At 35.2% G+C, this 12,540-nt stretch overlaps 2 protein-coding genes across 3 annotated transcripts; one reads left to right on the plus strand and one right to left on the minus strand.

Moving 5' to 3' along the window:
• On the plus strand, positions 1-6,466 carry LOC139861463 (type II inositol polyphosphate 5-phosphatase 15-like). Of its 2 annotated transcripts, XM_071849853.1 has the most exons (10): positions 4-947; positions 1,738-2,795; positions 2,913-3,043; positions 3,200-3,284; positions 3,742-3,907; positions 4,010-4,050; positions 4,135-4,402; positions 4,493-4,616; positions 4,722-5,082; positions 5,660-6,466. In XM_071849853.1, the coding sequence occupies exons 1-10, from the start codon at positions 128-130 to the stop codon at positions 6,020-6,022; spliced, it is 3,417 nt and encodes a 1,138-aa protein (XP_071705954.1). In that variant the 5' UTR covers positions 4-127; the 3' UTR covers positions 6,023-6,466. The 2 variants fall into 2 exon arrangements, with proteins under 2 accessions (XP_071705953.1, XP_071705954.1); XM_071849852.1 differs by having other exon boundaries at positions 1-947; positions 3,742-4,050.
• A 69-nt stretch (positions 6,467-6,535) lies between these two features.
• LOC139861464 (acetolactate synthase small subunit 2, chloroplastic-like) lies at positions 6,536-10,185 on the minus strand. Its single transcript, XM_071849854.1, has 12 exons — positions 9,899-10,185; positions 9,440-9,653; positions 9,261-9,344; positions 9,047-9,115; positions 8,880-8,963; positions 8,656-8,808; positions 8,190-8,276; positions 7,961-8,065; positions 7,722-7,844; positions 7,463-7,615; positions 7,304-7,369; positions 6,536-6,998 (listed from the first exon to the last, which is right to left on the minus strand). Exons 1-12 carry the CDS (start codon positions 10,147-10,149, stop codon positions 6,912-6,914), a joined length of 1,476 nt encoding a protein of 491 aa, XP_071705955.1. The 5' UTR covers positions 10,150-10,185; the 3' UTR covers positions 6,536-6,911.
• Positions 10,186-12,540: the final 2,355 nt, after the last annotated feature.

Here is a 12,540-nt window from a genome sequence, read left to right on the forward strand (position 1 = left end):
ATTGATATCTTCTTTTATCTTGTGTAAATAAATAAATATATGCTGTACGTATAGTTTCATCTTTCAACTTATATATCTATCTATATCTATATATACAAATACAATTTAATATCGGCAATTCAAGTACATGGCTAGCAGAGATCATGCTGTAGATGACCTGTTTTCATCATTAAACTCATCACCAGAAACTCGTCAACTTGATTTCGGTCATAATTCGCCTAATTTGATCAGTTTTGACGACGATGATGATACTAATTACGGTACTACCCCTACCGGTACTAAAACCCTAATGGTTTTCGATCGATTCTACGATTCATCATCAGACGATGGACTTTACTCCAGTGGCAGTGCCGGCGCCGGCACCGGAAGTACCGGCGGTGAGAATTCTGTACTTCAGGCTGGAAATCGGTTGGATTACATGATGCAGTATTTAGATAAGAAGTTATTAACTGTTGATGAAACGAATAATGAATGTAAACAAGCGTTGCCGGACATTATAGGTAGTGGTGGAGGGATTGGGATGTTTAGGTTACCAATTAGGGCTGCCGTGCATCCCGGCTGGCCACCGTGTGTCGAATTACGGCCACATCCGCTTAGGGAGACACAGATTGGGTGTTTTTTGAGAGTATTGGAAGGAACAGAAGGTGGTAGGGAACTGTGGGCAGGATCTGAGTGTGGTGTTAGGGTTTGGGATGTGAAGGATATGTTTGATGATGGGGAAGATGAGGTGGAGGTACGGTTTTATGAATCGGTTAAGACGTCTCCAACTTTGTGCTTGGTGGTTGATGATGGGAATAAGGTGGTGTGGAGTGGACATAAAGATGGGAAGATTAGGTGTTGGAAAATGTTGAAAAGTTATAATGATGAACCTGATGTTCCGTTTAGAGAATGTATCTCGTGGCAAGCTCATCGTGGACCTGTTTTGTCGATGGTGATTTCGTCGTATGGTAATATGTCTTGCACTTGTGAATCTGGAGTTTTTTTTTATAATATTAATATTATAGCTTCAACGAGTGTGCATATGGATCTGTCCCAGTTTTCTTTTACTTGAATCTGTTACCTGGCTGAATATCACTATACAGAAAGACTTTAGGCCTTTAGGGTTCATGACTAGCAGGAACTGCATAAATTTATGTATATTCACCCTATCGATAAAGTTAAATCTGTCCCAGTTTTTTTGAACTTGAATCTGTTATCTGGCTGAATATCAGCTTACTGAAAGGTTTTAGGCCTTTAGGGTTCATGACTAGCAAGAAATACTTAAACTAATAATGTATATTCACCCTATCGATAAAGTTAAATGTTTAATTAACTATTCCTTTATCTCCAAAAGAATTTTGTTAGTCTCTTAAACTGTGTAAGTTTTCTTGAAAAATTGATAGTTATTATTATGTTTAATCAAGTATAAATTAAAATTAAAAGCTGTCTTAAGTTATGAAGCGAACTTTGTTTTTGTGGACAAATGGAATTAATCTATCCTCGTTGTGTACTTGTGTGTTACAACAAAACCTTCACTTTCTTTCCAAGTTTTATTTCAAACTGATATATTCATCTTTATTCTTTATATAAACAATTAGAAACTTAAAACATGGGTTTCAAATGTTCAAACTTTCTACATGGATAATTAGTATCATTTTTTCAGTTTACACGTAGCTTCAATCAATTTTCAATATTATGTTAATACAAGAAAGATTTTTAGATAAATATAGTTTTCTTCTAATTCTGAACTTCATCTAGGTGATCTATGGTCCGGATCCGAGGGTGGTTCAATAATTGTGTGGCCCTGGGAAGCCATTGAAAAGGCCCAGTTATTGACAAAAGAGGAAAAACACATGGCATCTTTAATAATTGAGAGATCATACATCGATCTTAAAAACCAAGTCACTACAAATGGCATCTCTTGTAGTATACTTTCAGCAGATGTTAAATATTTGTTATCTGATCATTCCGGGGCAAAAGTTTGGAGCGCGGGCCCCATGTCATCTGCATTATGGGATGCATATACAAGAGAGTTGTTAAAAGTGTTCAACATTGATGGACTGGCTGAAAATTTAACAGTTATGCAAGATCTAACACCAGAAGAAGAAGCAAAGATGAAATTTTCATCTTATCCTAAAAAAGACAAAACACAAAGTGGGATTAGTTTTTTTCAGAGGTCACGTAATGCAATATTGGGTGCAGCTGATGCGGTTTTTCGCGTTGCAGCAAAAGGAGTTTTAGGTGATGATATTCGTAGAATCGAAGGTTTAATCATAACAATTGATGGAACCATTTGGACTGGATCTGCAAATGGGTTAATTGTGAAATGGGATGGAAATGGAAACCAAGTGCAAGACTTTCAGTATCATAACTATGCCATTTCTTGCTTATGTACGTTTGGGTTACAAGTATGGGTCGGGTATGCAAGTGGGACACTGCATGTACTTGATCTTGATGGAAATTTGGTTGGCAAATGGGTTGCTCATGACAGTGCTATTATTGATATGACTGTTGGGCCCGGTTACATATTTACATTGGCTAATGATGGTGGCATACGTGGATGGAGTATATCGTCTCCTGGACCTGTAGATAAAATATTATGTTCAGAGTTGTCTGACAAAGAATTACAGTACACAAAGCTTGAAAATTTTAAGATTCTTGCTGGTACATGGAATGTTGCTGAAGGAAGAACCACACATGATTCACTTATATCTTGGTTGGGTTCTTCAGCTAAAGACGTTGATATTGTTGCTGTTGGGTTACAGGAGGTTGAAATGGGCGCTGGGTTTCTTGCTATGTCTGCTGCCAGAGAAACTGTAATAATAATTAATATTTATCATTAATAATAATAATAATTATAAATAATTATTATTATTATTTATCAAAAAAAAAAAATTGTTTTGCAATGTTGATTATAAAGTTTTTTTCTACAGATGCAGTTAGGTCTTGAGGGAAGTGCTGCGGGTCAATGGTGGCTTGACATGATTGGTCGAACTCTGGATGAAGGGTCAAGTTTTCAACGTGTTGGCTCGAGACAGCTAGCGGGCATGCTTATCGGAGTGTGGTGAGTATTTTGTGGGGGATTAACTTTTTCAGGTGTAAAAAGTATAAATATCTGTTCTAAACTTTCTACAAAGAAAAATGTTTTAGTTGTAACAACTTTTGAGTTCGCGTTGGTTTTTTGCCATGTTTTGTGTTTGACTTTTGGATGTTATTTCAGGGCCAGCAATGATATTAGAGTTAATGTTGGAGATATTGATGTTGCAGCAGTTCCATGTGGATTTGGAAATGCTATTGGTAATAAGGTAACTGCTGCTGGGGATTTGATTATTCTAATTTGAGTAAATAATACCTTTAGTCCTTATAGTTTACATGAAATTTCATCAACAGTCTTTATCATTTGAAAATTACAGTGGTCTTCCGTGCAGTTTTAATGAAATTACACCAATTGTCCTTATCCTTTAAAAATTACACTGATCTTCCCTGACTTATATAAAAGTGTACGTTGATGGTCCTTGACTTGTTCAAAATGTATATTGCTAGTAGGGACCATTAACATACATTTTAGAGTAAGTCAGGGGCGGTCAGTGTAATTTTCAAAAGATAAGGATGATTTGTGTAATTTCATGAAAACCGGAGAGACTATCGCTGTAATTGTCAAAAGATAAGGACTATTGGTGTAATTTCATTTAAACCACAATGACTATTGGTATAATTTACTTGCGTTGTTGGTGATTCAACTATATAACTGATAAACTGCAGGGAGCAGTTGGTTTGAGGATGAGAATCTATGGGTGCATTATATGCTTCGTGAATTGTCACTTTGCAGCACACTTAGACGCTGTTAGAGCGCGTAATGCTGATTTCGATCATGTATATAAGACTATGTCCTTCAGCCGTCCACAAAACGTTGTGAATGCATCGTCTGGTATGATGTCATACCTTTTCTTATCTTGCTTGCTTGCCTTGTCATCTTTCTCATTATGGGCTCTCTATGGGGCCCGCCTGGTTCCCGGCTTACTTTTTGCAGCTGGAGTCTCATCTGCTATCCAAACGGGCCGTATTGTAAATGTAGGTTCATTGAATAATGCCAAATTATTGGTAGAATATTACTTAATATGAAACTATGAGACAATAATGTTGATGTTTTTGCAGGCTCTTGGTGCTATGTCTGTGGATGAGTTGCCGGAGCTGTCTGAGGCAGACATGGTTGTGTTTTTAGGTGACTTTAATTATCGACTTGATGATATATCGTATGATGAAGCACGAGATTTTATCTCTCAAAGAAGTTTTGATTGGCTTAAAGAAAAGGATCAGCTACATATTGAAATGAAAGCTGGAACTGTTTTTCAAGGAATGCGTGAAGCTGCTATTAGGTTTCCCCCAACCTACAAATTTGAAAGGCATCAACCTGGTTTAGCAGGTATATATAATACCTTAAATGTATCTACTTTTGTATATTTCGGGTTGTATCATAGCTTTTGCTTAATGGGTTTAAATGTTCATGTTGTAGGGTATGATTCGGGTGAAAAAAGGCGCATACCTGCATGGTGTGATCGAGTCCTATATCGTGATAACCGTACAGATTCTTTAGACATATGCAATTTAAATTGTCCTGTAGTTGCTTCGATTTTGCAGTAAGTTTGCTCTGTCCAGTTTGTGTTTTCTTTCGTCATCATCATTTTTCTGAAAGGTACAATTTTTTTATTTTGTATTTTATTATTATTACTTTTTTTTTGCAGGTATGAAGCTTGTATGGATGTGACAGATAGTGATCATAAGCCTGTGCGTTGCATCTTTAGTGTGGAGCTGGCTCGAATAGATGAGTCAAAAAGAAGAAAAATGTATGGAGAAATTATCAAAACTAATTCGAAAATCAGGCGTGTTCTTGAAGAACAATTCAATGTTCCCGATGCTATTCTAAGTACAAACAATATAATTCTTCATGATAATGACAAATCAATCTTGCGGATTACCAATAAATCTGGGGAAGATGAAGCTCTGTTTAAGGTTTTATGTGAAGGTCAATGTACTATTAAAGATGGAAAACAAGCATCTAGTCACCGCCCAAGAGGTTCTTACGGCTTTCCACGATGGCTTGAGGTAATTTTCTCTGATTCTTATATGCATTAATAGATAGGAGTGGTAATTTCAGTTCATTATGTTAAATATTTAGGAAGTTCTAGAAATGAACTTACAGCTTTGATGGGCTGGCCCAACCTGACCTGTTTTGACCTGTAAATGATGCTACTCCTTTTTGACCCGGCCCTCCCAATTTGCCACCTTTAATTTTGAATCATGACTACATATTTTAAAGACATAATTGCGCGGACAATCCCTGTGGTTTGCACAGATTACGCGCTTAGTTGCTAAAATTTTTTGCGTGGACAGTCCTCGTGGTTAGCCAATATTGCCTGGTGACTAACGACTATTAAATATTTCTGTTAAATGTGCAAACCACGAGGACTGTTCACGCAAGAAAAAAGTTTAGACTGTACACGTTAAATGTGCAAACCACGAGGACTGACCACGCAATAAAAAAAGTTTAGGGACTGAGCGTGTAATCTGTGCAAAACATAGGGACTGTCCGCGTAATTATGTCTATTTTAAATTACTGTAATGTATTTATTCAGAGTGAAAGTTTCTAATGATAGTTTATTGCACTGAGCCACTGAATCAGGTTAAGCCAACGATTGGTATAATAGAACCGAATCATATTGCGGAGATCTCAGTTCATCATCAAGGATATGAAACCCTAGAGGAATACGTAGATGGTGCTCCTCATAACTGTTGGTGTGAGGACGTGCGTGATAAGGAAGTTATGTTGTTGGTTGAAGTAAGAGGCAGTTGTACAACGGAGAGAAAATGCCACAGAGTTCGTGTTCGTCACACACACAGTTTGTCAGACAGGTCTATGCCTATGGAGCAAAAACCGGATAACTCTACTCGTGTACAGTCAAATGTACTTCACCGTTCTGATATCAAGTGGTTGACTGGTTCTCGTGATGTTGTTGACCATTTACGTGATCTGCATACTCCTTAATGTTGACCATTTACGTGATCTGCATACCCCTTAATGTTATTTGGTCAAGTTAATTACAACTTACAATATCGGATGATAAGCTTCCCGATCTTGATTGATACTTATTTTGACAAGAGAAAATAATTCTTTTACACGGTCCACGAAAGGGCGCAGTTATCTGAGTATTTTTGCCCACTCCGAGTATAATTGTTAATTGTTTAGTGTTTTTTTTTTTTTTTTTTTTTTTTCTCTTTCTTTCTGGGGGAGTTGGGACGCTGATGACGCTTATTACCTGTTAAGATTGGAGTTTAATCTTTTGTACTTGTATATACACCTTGTAGACTCTCATATACTAAGATCATATCATAGTAACAAATATTTGTGCAAGAGTTTCGGTATCTTTCAAATATGTACAGACTGACGATACCATAATAAGTGTGAATAATAGAACTGCACAATGAGTTACTTATTTGTTTTCACTTGAAGGAATAGAGACGATGCCCTAAGATGATCAATAATTCTTGCAAACAACGATGAAACATACATAGTTTTATTAGAAAATTTGTTCAAAAACGTTACAACAGACAAGAAACAAACATCACGAATAAAATCATCACTTCATGTCACGTGATACAACCAAATAACTACCAAGGATGAAGATGACAACATTGTACTAAATTCTCCTAGTGGTAAAAGTGCAACCCTAACAACAATTCTCACATCCACAACCATTGGTGGTACCGGTCAGATCAAAGGGCATTGGGTTAACTTAAAAAACAGACTTCAAAAAAACAACAAAACATTATTTGTAGATGGTGAAACTGTAATAACACGCAGGTTATGATAATGTTAATAGGTAGGTGTAAGGGTTGCAACATACAGTTGTGGAAGAACCTCTGGATTTATTTATTTATTTCAATGGAAGAGAGTATCCACGTAGATATGTTGAATCGACCCCAGACTCTCGCACTAACGCCACTCTACCAGTCCTTGCCACCTGCATATTAGAGTCCAATCAGGGATTATTAACAAGGAAATGACACAATGCTTGGCAAACAAAATCTAGAACGCCAATGCATAGTCATTTTACAAATGTATTTTTGTCTCGGAATGTAAAATTTGTCCACTAATGTTGCAATCTGAACATTTAAGATGTCATAATACAATTTTGTGACAATATAAATCACCATAAAAGATAGAATAGTTTATAGTGAGCCATGACACAATCTAGAAACTAGGGTTCGAGAAATAACATACTTAAAAATAAAAATGTGACTATTTTGCAGAAAAAATTATACAAACCTCACATATTCCATAGGGCTCCAATAGTTTTTGTAGTGCAAACATCTTACTGAAATCTCCCGTTAGCTAAAGTATAAAAGGAAAATATCAAATCAAAACAAGAAAAAAAGCAAAATAGAAAAACAAATGGTTATAGGAAAAATCAGGAAGAAAAATTACTTGAAGTGTAATAGTGTGATCAGAAACGTCAACAGGCTTGGCTCGAAATATAGTGGCAATGTCCAGGACATCCCTTCGAGCGACAGAATTTGCAGCAACTTTTATTAACATTAGCTCACGTTCTGAAAACGGCAAGTGAGTGATATCTCTGACCTAAGAATACAAAGCGTATTTCAATGCCTTAGTTTAGGTTTACATATGGAAAATAAATTTAAATAGATCAAATAATAAGTCTAATAATAATAAATAATAATCTCACATCATGAACATCCACCACTTTGTTAAACTGCTGAACCAACTTGCCAATAGATTCATCTGTGCCGGGGACCACAGTTGTAATACGAGATAGACCTTCTATTTCTGCAGGACCTACAACCAGACTCTGTATATAACCAATTAAAAAAACCTTCTTAGTTCCTTTCGTACAACCATTACTTCTGGATTTTTTAATTTTTTATTAAAAGAATTGTATTTATGTCTGAATATAAGCAAAGAAACCTGAATGTTGTAACCCCTTCTGGATATAACTCCGGTGACCAGGTTGAGAACTCCAGGAGTATCATTCACAAGAATGTTCAAAGTGTGAGACTGATGACCCGTTGACTACAAAATTGACTCTAGTGTCATAAGTCAAATCTTAAGTTGAATCATTATCTTGAAGACTAATAAAGGGCTCAAGTATATACAGTGACAACAAATAACAAAAAATGGGAAATTGACATCTTACATCTTCATCATACAGTACCCCCCAATTGGCATCAAGAACTTGATCCGTAACGTAGCTATCGTAGTTCTCCACCGGATAAACATCACCCTTCAGTCAAATGAAAAAATATGAAGGGCTAATTAGCAAATATCCGATCAATAAAAAATGATCTACCAGTTAGCTATTCATATCTTGATGACCATATAACAGAACACTGAAGTGTTACATTAAAAAATTAGTCTAACCAGATATAAGCATATAATGGCCGTGTGCCAACTTATGATTTAATTGACATTTAACATCGTTTTACAGAAAAAGAGGTGAAAAAGTTAATTCATTTTATCGTTCTATATTAATGTTTTTTTTCATATGTTTCCCTATATCTCTGTTATATTTGCGATATGCTACATTAAATTTATCAAAAACTGACATGTGATATATGCAATTAGAAAACAACTATTAAGCTTGCACAGATTACACCACCTACCCTTGACACTGCAATTGAATCTTCGTCTACTGGACATGTTGTACCATTTGAAACAGCAGTAATAGGACTTGTGGGTTCTAGATCCGGATAAGACGCTGCAGAGAAGTTCCAAAATGGAGCAGTTTCACCCAGTTTTTCCCGTCTCAGAGCAATCTACAAGTTGCAGACAAGAATCAAGAAAGTTTATGTTTGTGTTTTTGTCTAAAAAATAAATCTTTTTTTACCTTTCCTGTTCTAGTGAGCTCTTTTATTCCATACTTAGCGAAATTTCTATGAAATGCAGCCATCTTTCCAGGATCCCCAGTAACCTATATTAAGCAGAGCTGAGAAAATTAGCTGATACATGATTACTAATATAATTATCAATGCAGCAAGAGATTAAAAAGTCAACCTCTATAGTCAATGAGTATTCCGATGCATCAATGACATTGGCTCTAAAGACGTCTACTAGCCACATAATCTGAAGGAAAAAAGAAACTATTAATCAATCTTGAATATATAATTTTCTATCCATCATTTTCTATAGCTACATGTAAATGAACAATGGACTTTTTAGTGTTTAAACCGTAAGAAAAAAAAAACATAAGTATATAAAACGATGTAACCTCAGCTCGTGTGCTTTGATCTACACTAAGCTTCACAAGCATCAATTCCCTTTCAACTTGTGGCTCCTTAGAAAGATCTTCCACCTAATACAATTAAACAATTCAATCACGTTTATAATTCAAAGTATTCAATTCATGGTAGATAATTAAACAGATGCATGTTATTAATTCGACGTAACCTTGATAACATTCACAAGCTTGTTAAGCTGCGCTACAACTTGCTGCAAAACCTTCTCAGTTCCAGAAACAACTATGGTAAACAATGCTTTATCCTTATTTAAACCAACAGCGAGCGATTCGATGTTATAACCTCTTCTAGCAAATACACCAGCAATTCGGTTTATTATACCACTTTCGTCTCCAACAAACACCGAGATCGTATGGCGCTTCACCCTAACAAGGCATAAGTATAACTTATCTCGTGTTTAATTTAATTGTTATATAAATATAAATATTAATTAAATTTATTGATTTATACAGGCAACAGCAAGAGAATATTATACAAGTAACATATGTAATTATTATACAGGCAACACTAAAAAAATGAGTAGATTAACATTTATACGTTCATATCTCAAATATGTGAAGAAAAATAGTAATAAAAATATTAAATAACTAATTAAGAGGTAGTAAGATACTTAGAACACGGCGGCGTGACAGCTCCGTTAACGGTTGGAGTGAGCGGCAATGCTGCCGGAGCTCCTCCGGCAGCAATTGCATTTCCGTTGTCGGAGATAGCGTTGATTACTTTGAAGTTAACAGAAGCTGCACATTTTCGATTGAATGATTTAAAATTATTAACGTGTGCTAGTGTTAGTGGTTCATATCGGCGGTTGTGGTAGATTAGTGGTGCGGAGGAAGCGCACATTGTGGCGGCCGTTACCGACATCACGAATTTGTGGAGATGAACAGATGCGGCGGAAGAGTGTGTAGAAGTGCGGCCATTAATATCGACTAATGGTGGTCCAAATCATGATATTTAAACAAAAATGTGATAATTATGTAATGACGGAGTCATAATCAAAAGCGCCTAACCGCCTACAAACAACATAGTACAGTACTATTTAATTTGATTTTATTTGATTTGATGATTCTTTTCAAATTGTTGTTAATTTACGCAATTTCGTTTGCCTAACTTGGAAAAAAATAGAAGTAACATGTGGTATTGAAGTGTAATTGTTTGCAAAATGGTGAAAATCTGTTTTATCTTATGCAATTTTTGTTTGCCTAAAATTTTATAAGGTGGTATAGTTTAGTGTAAAAATATCTAATTTGATGCCTAATTATCATGAGATTAATAATAGTAAACATGTTTATATAAATAGATGGATGACTTGTTACTTATGTAATGGTATTAACGCCTAAAAAAATATGCCTAATCGTATTTAGCTTGATTATATTACCTCTCATTTTATAATTATTTAACAATAAAATAATTATTCAATGTGTTATTAAACATATATTTAATTTTATGGCACATATTTAAGTATATGGCACATGACACATGGTAAAATTAACTAAACATTACAAGGAAGAAAATTACTCCGGTTCCGTATCATAGGGGGTGTGCATTACACATAACCAGATCAAACTAATTCGGTTCGATTTTGTCTTGAGTCTCAAATTGTAGTAAAAAGTCTGACTAAGGACCGAGGACCGGACCATATATTTTCGGTTGGGTTGGTTCGGTCGGTTTCTTTTTGGTGTTATTTTCGGATTCGGTCCAGTTCGATCCGGACCAAAGAGGCAAAATGTGGTATGAGGACCGGACCGAAATAGCTCGATCACGATCCGCTCGGTTCCTTAGTTTCGGTTCGGTTCTTCGGTTTTTCCGAACCATGCACACCCCTAAGTGGCCATCATATTACCGTCGAAATGCTAACAGACTACCACTCTCGCACAGTGTTGTTCTATGCGGTGTTCTAGTGGGTTTGAAAAGAATAAGAGATTTATTTTGATAATATTTGAGAAGAAGAAGAAGAAGAAGAAAATTGTAGGGGGAGGGGTATTGCAAGGAGAAAATAAGAAAGGGATATTAACCAAAATGTATTTGATATTAACTTAATAAGCTAAAGAGTGCCATGATAATTGTGTCGTGTCTGTTGAAATGTCCCGTTCTTATTGATTAAAAACGTTCCATATTAAATCATTAAGTTAGCATATCATATAGATATAGAACATGTGTTTAGTTGATTTTAAAAGTCAAGTTAGAAGGATTAACTTTTGTTTGCGAACAAGTTTAGAATTAACTAAACTATGTTCTAGTGATTACAAGTTTAAATCTTCGAATAAGATAGCTTTATATGTATGAATCGAATGATGTTATGAACATCATTACTACCTTAAGTTCCTTGGATAAACCTACTGGAAAAGAGAAAAATGGATCTAGCTTCAATGGATCCTTGGATGGCTCGAAGTTCTTGAAGCAGAATCATGACACGAAAACAAGTTCAAGTAAGATCATCACTTGAAATAAGATTGTTATAGTTATAGAAATTGAACCAAAGTTTGAATATGATTATTACCTTGTATTAGAATGATAACCTACTGTAAGAAACAAAGATTTCTTGAGGTTGGATGATCACCTTACAAGATTGGAAGTGAGCTAGCAAACTTGAAAGTATTCTTGATTTTATGAAACTAGAACTTTTGGAATTTATGAAGAACACTTAGAACTTGAAGATAGAACTTGAGAGAGATCAATTAGATGAAGAAAATTGAAGAATGAAAGTGTTTGTAGGTGTTTTTGGTCGTTGGTGTATGGATTAGATATAAAGGATATGTAATTTTATTTTCATGTAAATAAGTCATGAATGATTACTCATATTTTTGTAATTTTATGAGATATTTCATGCTAGTTGCCAAATGATGGTTCCCACATGTGTTAGGTGACTCACATGGGCTGCTAAGAGCTGATCATTGGAGTGTATATACCAATAGTACATACATCTAAAAGCTGTGTATTGTACGAGTACGAATACGGGTGCATACGAGTAGAATTGTTGATGAAACTGAACGAGGATGTAATTGTAAGCATTTTTGTTAAGTAGAAGTATTTTGATAAGTGTATTGAAGTCTTTCAAAAGTGTATAAATACATATTAAAACACTACATGTATATACATTTTAACTGAGTCGTTAAGCCATCGTTAGTCGTTACATGTAAGTGTTGTTTTGAAACCTTTAGGTTAACGATCTTGTTAAATGTTGTTAACCCAATGTTTATAATATCAAATGAGATTTTAAATTATTATATTATCATGATATTATCATGTATGAAT

Source organism: Rutidosis leptorrhynchoides, chromosome 8 (assembly GCF_046630445.1).
Source record: "Rutidosis leptorrhynchoides isolate AG116_Rl617_1_P2 chromosome 8, CSIRO_AGI_Rlap_v1, whole genome shotgun sequence".
NCBI classification, from domain to species: domain Eukaryota; kingdom Viridiplantae; phylum Streptophyta; class Magnoliopsida; order Asterales; family Asteraceae; genus Rutidosis; species Rutidosis leptorrhynchoides.